Raw genomic sequence first — 14,168 nt, forward strand, 5'->3', positions numbered from 1 at the left:
TCAGCAGTACTGACCCGGTCTTTTGAAGTCCTTCCAAATGCTCACGCGATCATCGTGTGGATGTGTAGTCGTGGCTATTAGCTGAGAGTAAGCACAGCGACTGTATGTCGTTGGCAACACATGAAAATAATTTCCGTTCGGGGGGTCGGTGGGAGGGATGCCCATGTGACTCATACACAACCCCAAATACACGTCTTCAATGTAAACAGCTTTGACATGTCTGGATGCCTCTACGAGCTTTTTAGGGAGGTCAAGAGATAAAACGTAGCCCAGGCCCAAAGCATAACGAGGGTAATATGCCGAAGGGTAAACCTCCACAGGGAGGAACCACTTATTTGTCCGGTCCCTCAGGACCATGGCTCCACTCGCCACAAGTCCCGTCATGTAGTTTGTCTTCGGAGCGTTCACCAACATGTCGATGAGCTTGGGCACGTTCAGAAACATGTCCGAATCGATCTTCATGGCGTACGAGGCGCCAGAGCAGTGCAAGTCCAGCCACTCCAGCATCACCATGGTCTTGATGGTGAGGTTCTTGTAGCAGTCCAGGAAGTCGCTTTGGATGAGGTCGTGGTGCTCCCGGCTCTCCTGCAGCAGCTGCTGCTGGAGCTGCGGCGCCCCCTCGCCGCTGTGCAGCCCCAGCAGGAAGAACAGCGTCACCACTTTGCCCAGCGCCGCGCCCTCACCGCCCCAGGTGCTACGGATGGCGTCGCGATGGGCCCTGTTGTTGGGCGCCACGGGAACCACCAGAACCAGGTAAGACTTCTGCTGCTCACACGTCTTTGGCTCATTTATGATGAAGTGGTACTCAGAGGGGTATTCCACCAGGTAGAGGCCCGGAGATTTATAAGGCCTCGGCGTTGGCGGCTCAGCTCTGCTTGGAGTCCTCTGCTGAGTCAGCACAGAAGCGTCAGTTTGACGAAGTGCAACAGGGACGATCTCTGTTACAAACCCAGTTGGTTCAGATCCAGGTGTGCCGGTGCTGGAACCACTCGAGTTGGGAGAGACAACATTTTGTCTCTGGCTATTCGCTGCAAACCACCACTTTGTTGCGTCCCAGGACACAACGTCCTTGATGCTTGTGTTGGAGACAAAGAAAACCACTGTCAACACCAGGATGAGGAAGAGGTACTTCCAGGGTCTCTTGCTTCTCATCAGTTTCCCAGCTTTCTCCATCCACTGGCTGAGAGCAGAGAGGAGACAGTGAGACAGGCAGCGGGGGAAAGTAGTACATTTACTCAAGTATACATATTTGATTGTACTTTTTGTGCCACCACATTTAAGGATTCAAGGATCATTTATTGTCATTATACAACATAGGGATGCTAAATGAAATCCAGTTGTAGCCCATTTGTAACACACAAACACATGACAAACAAAACAAAACAAAAACAGTGGTACATTCCTGTTTTGCATTTCTTTGAATTTGCATCATAATGAATGTCAATAGCAGAAACAAAAGCGTTTCTCAGGGCAGATAATATGGCCGACATCTTCACGTTAAAAATTCAACAGGCGCAAAACACTGTCCATCCAGATGTGGGCTCAACAGTCGCCAACCTCCCGCCGCTTTCATCCATCTTATTTTTCTGCGACCGGACATCAGACAGCCAGGAGCATGCTGGGTAGTGGAGTAGCCTCAGGTCCTAGCTGGGTTAGCTTAGCTTCCATCTCAGCTCTCCTCTCTCTCCTCCCTCTCCTCTCTGGGGCAGTTTGGTGGCGTTTGGTCACCTCGGGCAGTGATGGTCTCAAAGTCCGCTGCACATTATCCCCACGCTTCTTCTTCAGATGTTGTATTGCTACTTTTACTTCGATAAAAGATCTGAGTACTTCTTCCACGACTGCAGTATTGCTACTTTAACTCAAGTAAAAGATACAAGTATGTCTTCTGACACTGCAGTATTACTACTTTTACTAAGTTAAAGATCAGAGTACTCCTTCCACCACTGCAGTATTAAGATAAGAAAGAACTTTATTTATCCTGAAGGAAATACTTGTGCCAGAGTTTCATTGAAGTTGCAACAGAAGAATAACATAAAAAACATTACAATGAAAATATAAACAAGTATTAAGCATTAAGCGTCAAAGAAATAATACTGACACATTGCAAAATACAATACAATAGCAACACGAGTGAGGTAAGTGAATAAAGTAAAAAATCAACTATAATAGAAAAAGTTAAATACACCAACAAAGATTAAATACAAGAGTAAATATTTAAAGTGTATAAGAAGTGACACTAAAACAAGTGCCGAATGGAAAGATATTGTGTATAGATAGATAGATAGATAGATAGATAGATAGATAGATAGATAGATAGATAGATAGATAGATAGATAGATAGATAGATAGATAGATAGATAGATAGATAGATAGATAGATAGATAGATAGATAGATAGATAGATAGATAGATAGATAGATAGATAGATAGATAGATAGATAGATAGATAGATAGATAGATAGATAGATAGATAGATAGATAGATAGATAGTTAGATAGATAGTTAGATAGATAGTTAGATAGATAGATAGATAGATAGATAGATAGATAGATAGATAGATAGATAGATAGATAGATAGATAGATAGATAGATAGATAGATAGATAGATAGATAGATAGATAGATAGATATAAACTTTATTCATCCTCAGGGGGAAATTAGTTTGTAGCAGCAGCAATTTACAGAGTAAAATATAACGTATGGAATGCACAATATATACAGTACAATAAAATAACAGAGCAGATATTGAATTTGAAGGAATAGATTAATAAAAAATAAGATAAAATAGAATAAAAAATGGAAATGCACAGTATATACCATGAATAGAGTGGTATTAATTAAATTAACAACTAGTAAACTAAATTAACAACTAGTAAACTAAATTAACAACTAGTGAACTAAACAACCTGGACAGTAGAGCCAGAATCACCAACAACAAGCAACAGCCGTGCAGCGTTGTTCATGTGAAGGACGATGATCTGGCCCGAGGTGTTTCATTATGAAGTCTAATGGCAGTGGGCAGGAATGCTTTTCTGAATCTGTCCTTGTGACAGCGGAGCTGGATGAGTATATGTGATATATTAGTAATTTTTCTGAAGCAAAAGATCTGAATACTACTTCCACCTCTGCAGTATTGCTACTTTTACTGAAGTAAACTGTCTGGGTACTGGGAGTAAATTAACAGAAGTACATTGTTTTACTGCGACGCAGGTTCTTGTGACCTGTTTTACATATGAAATGTTCCAGTTCTCAAACTGGTTAAAGGTCTTGTTAATAAATGACATAAGGGTTTTTATAACCAACCACAGCGCCTTCTCAGCTGAATGAATACAGCCGATAAGATAAAGGATGACTTACCTTTGCCCTCCTGTAGCAAAGCCACTCTCCACCATGTTGACACTCCCCAGACGTTGATTATTTACTTGTTTTAGAAATGGGAAGCATGAAAAAATGTGACACTGAAAAATCCAAACTGCAAAAGCACAGAAAAAATCATAGCTCCACGCGGTTGATCCCAGATCAGGCCATCTCTGTAACAGACTGTGCTTCTTGCTGCTGTCAGCCAGCTCCAGGGCTGTTGAAGTAACCATAGCACCGTGCTTCCTTTTACCTGTAACCACACCTTTGTTTGCTCCACCCCTCACTTTTTCCTGTGTTGTTTTTCCCTCAAAGCTGACATAAAGCCGGTAATGCTTTAAAGGCTTTAAGAAACACCTCCCCTGAGCTAGCACCTGGTTGTGTGTGTGTTGGGGTGTTGGAAGCGGAGGCTGGGGTGTGTGGTTGTACTGATTCAGCAGCAGGTTGTTTGTGAAACTTTTTTTTGTTATTTTTTGGCAGAGTTGTAGAATTGTTCCTGTGTGTGTTTAGTGGTGAGGAGGTATTAAATAAGTCAATCCAGTTTTGTAATGTAAGTACTTCTCCTCCAGTACCTCTCAGAGGGAAATATTGTACTTTTTACTGTACTACATCGCAGAGGTAAATAAAGTATTTTATACCACACTACATCTCAGAAGTAAATACTTTTTACTGTTGTTGGGGTCTGACCATATGGCTTCAACATGTGCTGTGGACAAAGAGAATCAGGCCTTCCCTTTTTCAAGCAAAGGTCCCCTTTGCCCAGGACCCCTGTGGTTCAACCACTGTCCAACAAAACTGCCTGCAGATCACACCTCCTTGCTTTTTCCCTTCGACCTCCGTCGAACAGGGAGCACACAACGCTCTCTTCGCTCTGACCCCCGTCCAGGCCACAGAAGATCCAGCTTTCCCCGCCAGCGCGACGCTGGCCACGCAGGCCACGAGGAAGCAACGGCCTTCTCCCCTCCTCAAACCCTGACAGGTCACGAGCTATTTCGCTGGACGAAACAGACAGTGCTCCACTTTGAGTAAGGCTCCCTTACCCCGCTGAGACGAATCCCTTCCACGATCCGTTCTCCGCCTTTTGCTTTCCAGTATCCAAGTATCAAACACGCATTATTACTTGGCAGTTAAATATTTAACATGTATTCCAACATGAAAACAATCAGTAAATAACACTTATGTAATATAATATCATATAACATGTTCATTTATTGAGATGCCCCTATGGACCTTGTTATAGGAGGTAAAGATCAGGAGAAGTAAACATGAAGTGTAATTATGAATACTGATGTTAAATTAAGCTATGATGAGTTTTCACTGTTAATTTAACATCTCTATTACATGTTGATGCCTCCATGACCAAGTTAAGCAGATGAGACTGAGGACAGCTATGTAGAAGAAAAGATGTTCACTTTGCCTAATATGTAGCTTGACAGAGTTGTCATGCGTGTCCTGGTGTTCTCATGTTTCCTTACCTCCTCATCCCTCACTCCCGTAACTGTCGGTGCTGGATACATCCCCATTGTTTTAAAAAGCTAAATAAATGATGAGCATGACGTCATCCAGCTAGCCAAACCTCTCTGGTGTACAGCTAGTACAGAAGCTTCGCATATACTGCTTCCCTTTCCCGCGATTCTCCTGACGAGAACGTGCAGCGAGGGGGGTCTGATCGTTCTGGCCCCAAGCTGAATCTATTTGAGGGCGCTGATTGGCTAAATTGTATGTCACTCATTTATATCTTGAATCAGCAATTGGCTAAACTGCTTCATAGACCCGCCTCTTTTGGGCCAAAACGATCAGGCCCCCCAAGCTGCGCGTTCTCAGAGTGTCGTGCACACAGACAGAGAGGACGAGCAGGAAAAGCATATATTTTGCGCAGATATCATATTTTACACACATTACTGGGTACATTCCATAGTTCAAAAACACAAATATTGACAATTTGTATAATTTATGATTATTATAATTTTTTTTCTTCTTTTTTTTTGTGTGGCTCATGGTGGATATGACTATATATATATATATATATATATATATATATATATATATATATATATATATATATATATAGACGATATATATATATATATATATATATATATATATATATATATATATATATATATATATATATATATATATATATATATATATATATATATATATATATATATATATATATATATATATAGACGATAGATATAGACGATGTGCATAAAAGGACATCACGGGCTCCGACCCTTTTTTTTTTTTTCCTTCCGGGTTGTACGTAATGACGCAAGGGGAGCGCCATGTGCCGGGCGTGCCGCGTCATAACTTCCAACACAACAGCCGCTTCCTGGCCGGCCCAGGCAGGCGCCTCAGGCCCCCGGACAGTGAACCGTTACTCGCACATCACTCCCATCGTTCGCCGGTAAACAACAACACACACACCGCTGCGTGGAGCCGCAGCCGGTATGAGCGAAGGAAAACGGCCGAAATCGAGGAGAAGTCCCGGAACTCTGGTGAGTTAAAGGGCTCCTCACTGGGATTGTCTGCAGAATAAACCACTGTGTCTCCACAGACGATTCAAATTCAAACTGTGGAGGTTTTCTTTCTTTCTTTCTTTAGTGTACAACAAGTTAATATTATCTTGGTGATACTTTGTTTTACTGTCTGTTATTCTGTGTCTCCTCCATGAACACTGACACGTTGCTGACCTGCTGCCATTCATTCTCTCAACTGTAATCTAATTATAATCTAGCAGCAGTGACTGACATCACCTCCATGTTTAACCAGTAACAAAGAGCAGAACCGGTGGTGCAATCTTGACCAAGTACATTTACACAAGTGTTGTACTTAAAAGTGGTCATCTTTAGGACGTCAGTGCTGCTCGGTTCTGTTTGAGTGGAAACAAAGGAATTGTGCTTTAGTGTTCAGCAAGTTCTTCTTCTGGGAATGTTACTAAAGACACCCAGTTTGTAAAACTGCTAATTTGTAAATATTGAATACTTTCATCAATCCCCGTTGTGTAACTTCCTAGTGACTTGACATGCATTTATTTATTGGAAAATCTGTGTGCAAAAATGCAATCGTCAGACGTAAAAAGATTGAGGTATTTGTACACTGCTTGAGTATTTCCATTCATTCGACATACTTCACTGCATCTCAGAGGTAGATATTGTACTTTTTACTCCAGCGACACTACAAACATGATGATCTTATAGAATATGATGCATTGATGTACATTAAAGTAGCCAGCAGGATATAAAGGAGTTAAAATGCAACACACACATGAATGCAGCAGTAATATTAATCCAGAAGCATCAGATGTAATCGTACAACTCTAACAGGGAACATTTTACTGCACAATCAATACTTCTACTTACTTTGCTTTAGGATCTGAGTGCAGTTTTTACTTGCAGTGGAGTACTCTCCACAGTGTCTTATTAGTACTTTACTACACTAAAAGATCTAAATACTTCTTCCACCACTGAGTAAAACTATGAAAGAATTATCTGCCTGAAATAAGATCCCGAGAGGAGAAATGTGTTTGTTGCAGCAGCACAAGGAGAGAAGCTTCTTAGCTGTACCAACGTGAGCTATGAGCTATTTTTACATCTGTCGTTACGGGGCAGGAAACAGAATAACATCTCTGGTCAGAAAGTGAACACATGTCCAACAATAACCGGACCCATGGATCTGTCTGTCCACAGAGAGGCTGAGGCGTAGCGACCGTGGTGATGGTGTTGGACTCAGGTGGAGTCTTCATGGATCAGGTCGAGGTTGAAAGTGTTGGGAGCAGCAGGGACCCGTTGGAGCCAGATGTGCGAGCGCCCAGAACCGCCGCCACATCCAGACCGCCGGCCAAACAGAGTAATGTTGCAAAGAAGGAGAAGGTGTCCCACAATGGACTTCCGGCCCAGACGAACAGCAGCCAGGTAGCACAGAGGAGGCCCTCATCATCATCGGGGGCCACGCCAAGACCGCCGCTCCGCCGGCCCCTCAGCCTGGAGATAACGCCCCAGCGCCTGCGATGGTCTCTGGAGCAGATGGCGGACAGGCGGGTCGTGCAGCCGCCCTGGCGAAGCGGCTCGGCCGCCCCGTCGCCTCCAGCTCGCAGCCTGACCAGCCCCAGCCTGGGTGCGGGCGGCTGGATGCGCCGCAGCGAGAGCACCTGCTCGGTCAACTACTCCCCGGGGCTCCGGGTCGGCAGGGGCCAAATGAGACCCGCCACGTCCCTGCCGCACATAGCGAAGAGGGAGGTCGGCAGGAAGCCGGCCGTGCCCTCCAGGCCCTGTCTGCTCGTCGCCCTCAGGCCTCTGAACCTGGAGCAGGAGAAGCAGACTTTCTTCCAGTCCGACTACAAGTACGAGCCTCAGTTTGAGTATGCACAGCCGGAGCCCAGGAGTGTGTTGGAGAAGTACCAAGAGGGTTCAGGCCTCTTCCTCGAACAGGTACAGCACCAAACCTCCACGGATCACGACACGGTTTCTATAGAGTGAAGCCGATGCTTCATGTGTTAAAGCTGCATTCTCTCTACTGTCCACCAGGGGGCGACTCCTCTGGTTGTATAGAAGTCTATGAGAAAATGACTCTACTTCTCTCTTGATTTATTCCCTCAGTAAACATTGTAAACATGAGTTTATGTCTTAATCTCTAGTTTCAAGTCTTCTTCAATACAGCATGATGTTCACTTCGTAAATTGATTCATTTAGTATGCTTTAGGGCGGGGCTAACCGGTGGTTACCGCCTGGTCACTCCTCCTTCTATACAGTCTGTGGAGTTCAAGCAATGCTGATCATGACTTTTCTGTCCTAACTGCAGGCGGTGGGAATCATGGAGTGCGTCCTGAAGAAGTTCGGCTCCTATGAGAACTTCGAGGAGGTGACGGGCGGCAGCATACTCCCGAAATGTCAAGTGTGGGCCGCTGTGCGCAAATATTTGCAGAAAGAAGGCTGCGTGGGAGAGGTGAGTGTGATTCTCACAGCCACAGGCGTAACTGACGACGTTAAACAATTGCTGCTTTCTATTCAAGTGTCCCAGAAGCAGCTATATAGCAGTAATGAGGATGTTTGTCATCGGAATGAGGATGTTTGTCATCGGAATGAGGATGTTTGTCATCGTAAAAAAGCGCAGTTCGTTCCATGTTGCACGACTTGAACATGCACGGCTGCTCCTACACAACAAATACAGCAAAGTACACAAAGAGCCCAAACGATTTGTCTATGGCGTGCTGCTGGAGTGAGTCCGAAAGACACTACTCGGTGCTTAAAACAACAATTTGACACAAAATATGAATTTAAAAATGATTTCCTTGCTTCAGCTAAAGAAAGAAAGGTCGTCGAGCTGCGTATGGACATCAGAACTGCGTCTGTTATCACAGCGGTCCGCCATAAAGAAATAACTGATTGTAGAATGCCGAAATTGACCAATCACAACCGAGTATTCAACAAAGCTGTGAAATGATTCCTGATAACACCCGAGTGCTGCAGGAATCAGTCCTAAAACCAGGAAATGAGACTTCCTGTTTCCACGTCTCATCCCATGTTAACATTTTAGTTCTCTGATATCAAATACGTCAGTTTAAAACCCCTCTGGTGAATTTAGAAGCTTTTACGTGTCTTTATAAAAAAGGCGGTTGTGATTAAATGAGCCGACTGAACGCCATCACGCTGACTTCACAGCCTCGTTGCTCTCACGCATGTGACCGTGGTGGAGCTCCTTTACAGTCCAGTAAACTTGACACTGATCTTGTCGAGTGACACAACAACAACGGTCTCATTTAAAACATCTGGCAGCACTTATTCTCTTAAAGTAGAAACTGTTTGCACATTTGATTGTGGCTGAACAAGCTGAGCAACAAGCAGGACAAGAGGACGGAGGTCAGTGGTGACGGTGTTCATGTCTGCAGGTGGTGGTGCGTCTGTCCGACGAGCTGCTGTCTCAGGCGGTGATGGTGGTGGAGAGCTGTCGGCCCACGCTGACCATCAACCTGGCCGGAGCTCGGCAGCACTGGCTGGAGGGGATGCTGCGACATGAGATCGGTACGCTGCAGCTAAGCCCACCGATGAACATTCGAGTCATTAAAGTGTCAGATGTTCTGAAACAACACATATCAGTCGCTGAATTGGCAGAAGAGTTGAGCTTCATCAGCGTTTTATCAGATCTGAATCCATTTGGGCGTTTCAGATTTTTAAACTAAAGTGTAAAACAGGTTGCGCCTCACATAGAAATCAGTTGTGATGACTCAATATGTGCACTTAAATGTGAAGCCAATGAAACAAACCAGGAGGCAACCTGCAGGTCTGGAGAGTGAAGCCAATGCTTAACCTGCATTCTCTCTAGTGTCCACCAGGGGGCGACTCCTCTGGTTGTATAGAAGTCTATGAGAAAATGACTCTACTTCTCTCTTGATTTATTCCCTCAGTAAACATTGTAAACATGAGTTTATGTCTCAATCTCTAGTTTCAAGTCTTCTTCAATACAGCATGATGTTCATTTAGTACATTATGGTCCATTTAGAGTCACACAGACCATAAAGCAGGGGATGCTTTAATGACGCTATGTGGTTGCCACAACATCATTTTTTGTTCACCTAAAAATGTCTCATTTTGAAAGTTTTAAACAGGTTGTGCCTCACGTTGCTCTGAGTAAATATGTACAAACCAGGCAGCTGGTCAGTGGAGACAGAACCGGAGGTTGCTTCCTGAAACATGCATATAAAATAATGATCAAATAAAAAAAAGTCAAATAAAATCTTCTAACAATCGTCTCCTCAGGTACACATTACCTTCGAGGGGTGAACAACAACCTGCAGCCGTGGTCCACCGCCGAGGGCAGGAAGCAGTTCGGCCTCAAACCGGCCAATCCCACGGAGGAGGGCCTGGCCAGCCTGCACAGCGTGTTGCTGCGGAAGCAGCCCTACCTGTGGCGCGCCGCCCTGCTGTACTACACGGTGTACCACGCCACCAGCATGAGCTTCAGCCGGCTCTTCGGCCACATCGCTCGCTTCGTCCAGGACCCGGACGTCCGCTGGGAGTACTGCCTGAGAGCCAAGAGGGGACAGACGGACACCTCGCAGCAAGGTGAACACACACACACACGCACACACACACACGTGGGAATATATGAATGCCATCTACCTGATTCATTTAGTACATTATGGTCCATTTAGAGTCACACAGACCATAAAGCAGGGGATGCTTTAGGGCGGGGCTACACCGTGATTGACAGGTCACCAGAGACAATATTTAAAAGCTGTGCAAAACTTTTTTGAGATATTTCGCTGAGTAAAGCAAACTGGAAGCATCCATGTCTGCTCCATCAGTGATACACAGTTATATTTTCACATTTTACACTTCCTGCATGTTGTGTGTTTCTGTCTCAGGGTGCTTCAGTAAAGACCAGGTTTATCTGGACGGGATCCTCCGAATCCTCCGATACCGAAGGACCATCGACTTCAAGATGTTGACTTCTTTAGGCAAGGTCAGTGTCAGTACCTTTAAATAATAAGAGCCTTTACTACCAATACGATAACAAACAAAGCTACTGGATGTGTATTATTATTTAACATACAAAACCATGAAGTAATAATCGTAATAATACGTGTATTGATAAAGCAAAGTACAAAGTGCTTTACAGTAAAAACAACAATAAAAGTAAAGAAAATTCAAAACATAAAATATAACAAGATAAAATAATTTAATTTCTGGGAATAATCAATCATAGAGAGACTGATAGAGATATAAACATAGAGAAATATAACAAAATAAGAGGTCCAACCGTAACATGCAGATGAGACATTTTTACAAGGAAGTAGATAATGTGCAGTGTCTGCCCTCTGCAGGGCTTTCTAGGTAAAGCGTCTCATAAGAAGTGATGTAAAATATGTTAATAAAACACTCTAGGAGGGAAATATTTTAATTTATGTTAATATTTTAAATGTATTTCAATCATAGGAGAGAAAAGGTTGATGTGATGTATTAATGTAGATGATTACACTGTGATTGACGTCCAAGGTTTGATGTCTTGAATAATACTGAACACGTTCTAGACGTCACTGTTTTATTGTAATACAGCATATTTAGAAAGTCGTCCCTACAAATACTCACTTCTGCATAGATTTCACATCTTTCTTGGTGCTATCTTGAGTAAATGACTCTGTTTTGATTAAAATGAGCTACAGTACTATTTCATTTTAAAATGTGGAAGTGAATGAATGTCCAATAGGTGATTCCCTCCACTGAGAAACTCTTCTTCACTCTCTTCAGGTGTCTTTCGAAGACGTGGAGACGTTGCGTCCTCTGGCGGTCCTCCCACGGACCAGAATCCCGCACTTCATGCGAGACCAGGAACGTTACCTGCAACACCTGCATCACATCGTCGCCGTCAACGACCTGGACGACGCAGCGCTGCAACACCTGCTGCCCTAAACCCCCCCATCCCATCCCCGCACCACCTGAATCCAAGAAGAAGAAGATGGAGGTACACAGACTGTTCAGGTGGTGCATTTAATATCATTTAGAAACATCCAGTATTATCAATGCTTTATTTATTTTTTGTAAAACTTGAATATGAACAAAAAGGGACATACACACTAACACCTCTATCTACATTTTCACTTTTGTCCAATGCATGTCTCCTCCTCGCCTTTGCTACTATGAAGTTACCTCAATACTGCAACACTACGATGTAACCGACATTATATATGTAGACTCGTACATAATCTCCAGCGCCTGTACTGCTAACAAGTCGCGTACGGATTTAAACTTGCTTTATTTATGCAATTATTGAAGTTTTGTTTTTACTTTGAGAGAGCAAACTGAATGTCTCTGGTATTAGCTTTATACATTTTTTATTTTACACAACATTGTTTTTATGCCTCAGATTGTTTGCATTTTTAAGGAAAAGGACACCAAGGACACACACATTTCAAAAACTCCAGAGAAGTTGTAACTGAGACCATGAATCTTTAAGGGATCAAGTGCCAGTGGACTCAGTCAAGTCTTCAAACGTTCCCCAGGGTGTCTTGTTTTTTTAAAGTATCGGTGTTATTAAAAGACGATAATCCGCTGAGTTGTTACTGTCTTAACAGTGTCCTTGGTGGTCTTTTCACATCAGTATGCTACTGTGATGTGACCCCCGTCCCCGAGCTCCCCCACTCCGCTGCAGAAGCCAAACTTTATCGTGCTACGTTAAAGGACGTTTTTTTTCTTGCAGAAATTTAGATGAGACGATTGATAACCTCATGTCCGTCCGTTCAATATGTAGCTGAAGCATTGAGACCCGGAAGTTAGAATCGGCTCGTCTGGCTCCATCCAAAAAAAAAACGACAATTGACAGTTTGCTAAAACCCTCCCTCAAGCAGCGATTTTCCAGTCGTAGCTTAGAAACTAACTGCACAGCACACGTTAAAGCTCCGTGTTCATGCATTGGGCTCTAAAAACATAAATACCCGTTTAAAAAAAATGAAAACAAGGAAAAGATTTAACGTTGTTATCTGCTCTAACGTTAGCATGTCCAGCTAGTAACTGAGCTTTACTTACATTAACTTTAGTTTGTGTCGTGACGACCAGCACATCCGCTGTGCCGTGTTTACCACTGTGGAATTTATGCTAACAGAGTTTATGCTAATGTTAGCGGCGCTGTCCTTATTACTGGAATCATATCGCTATGAAGTGTCTCAAGATAACTTGTTATGATTTGACTCTATACAAAGGTAAATTGAATTTACACTTAAAAAAACGTACCCAAATGTTGCCCAAAACAGCCCAAAAATAACTAGCCGTCGATGAGTGAAAACATGTTGGAAAATACAAACATGACCCCGTGTTCCTTTTTTTTTTTTTTAAAACAGCCGGAGACAGCATTTTTAACCAATTTATGGAGCTAACGTTAGCTTAATTAGCTAGCTAGTCACAGCCTGGTACTTTCTGCTAACGTGAGTTTTCTTTTCGGTGAGCAACATCGACAGTCGCTGGCTAACATCTAAAAAGTGAATAACATCAATTATAATTTTTAAAACTGTGTGAGAATGTAACGCTAACGTATAGCACAGGGGGGTTACGAGCCATTAAATAATTCCACTGTGTTCTCAGTCTTAATGCTAAGCTAACCAGCTGCAGCTTCATATTTACAGAGGGTGGTATCAAAATCTTCTCATCTAACTCTCTGCAACAAAGCAAACACGTGAATTTCCCAAAATGTCGAGCTATTCCTTTAACATGTAGATAAACTGCCAAAGTGGCATTTTTTGTTTTTTTTTACATTCTGGGTGGTTTTTCACCCAGACAGAGTCCCTGGCTGAGGGGGAAGCGGGGGAAGCTGTGGGCGTGCCTTAGATGGGCGTAGAGCTCATCTGCTGTAGCTAGCCGTGTGTTTGTAGGCTGCTTTTTACTGTGTTTTGACACTTAAAACTTCAGATGTCAAGTCGGGGGCATTCATTTTGGGCTAAGCCGTCTGCGAGCAGAATTAAAATCAGGATTTGGGCTAAACAGCAGCACCAGTTCCGGTTTTTAACTTGACCAAAATGTGAATTCTACTTCTGTGATTATAAAATTGTTGAATTTGACGATTAACACGTAATTGAAATTGATTCTGTGTTTACAATTGAAGCCATTTAGAAAGCATATGTACATTTTTTTAAATTTTGACCAGGTGGTCCTCAACGAACGCACCGATTTGTAACGCACGAATGTTGCACAAGTGTTTGTTCTGGAGAAGACCTTGAAGTTCCAGTTTATTTATTAAAAAGTACACACTTGATAAGCTCTGTGGTCTCTTTTTAATGAAGCCGTTATAACGTTAGCGTATGCTTTAGCTTGGTGGCTGA

General features: G+C 43.1%; 2 protein-coding genes across 2 annotated transcripts; one reads left to right on the forward strand and one right to left on the reverse strand.

Moving 5' to 3' along the window:
* On the reverse strand, positions 1-3,390 carry LOC306794030 (beta-1,3-galactosyltransferase 1-like; the record flags this gene model as incomplete). The annotated part of the gene is made up of 2 exons (XM_079291892.1): positions 1-1,180; positions 3,356-3,390. 2 exons carry the CDS (start codon positions 3,388-3,390, stop codon positions 1-3), a joined length of 1,215 nt encoding a protein of 404 aa, XP_079148018.1.
* Positions 3,391-5,721: 2,331 nt separating this feature from the next.
* kiaa0895l lies at positions 5,722-14,102 on the forward strand. Its single transcript, XM_079288674.1, has 7 exons — positions 5,722-5,859; positions 7,051-7,791; positions 8,162-8,305; positions 9,249-9,381; positions 10,117-10,422; positions 10,725-10,822; positions 11,608-14,102. The coding sequence occupies exons 2-7, from the start codon at positions 7,078-7,080 to the stop codon at positions 11,767-11,769; spliced, it is 1,557 nt and encodes a 518-aa protein (XP_079144800.1). The 5' UTR covers positions 5,722-5,859; positions 7,051-7,077; the 3' UTR covers positions 11,770-14,102.
* The last annotated feature ends 66 nt before the right edge of the window (positions 14,103-14,168 follow it).

This window comes from Melanostigma gelatinosum (assembly GCF_949748355.1).
Source record: "Melanostigma gelatinosum genome assembly, chromosome: 2".
Lineage (NCBI taxonomy): Eukaryota > Metazoa > Chordata > Actinopteri > Perciformes > Zoarcidae > Melanostigma > Melanostigma gelatinosum.

Excerpts from the sequence above, each read along its gene's own strand:
- kiaa0895l (XM_079288674.1), top strand. The coding sequence starts at position 7,078 with ATGGTGTTGGACTCAGGTGGAGTCTTCATGGATCAGGTCGAGGTTGAA. Across the intron at positions 8,306-9,248 it reads AAGAAGGCTGCGTGGGAGAG|GTGGTGGTGCGTCTGTCCGA; the intron begins GTGAGTGTGATT and ends TCATGTCTGCAG. Across the intron at positions 10,823-11,607 it reads TGTTGACTTCTTTAGGCAAG|GTGTCTTTCGAAGACGTGGA; the intron begins GTCAGTGTCAGT and ends CACTCTCTTCAG.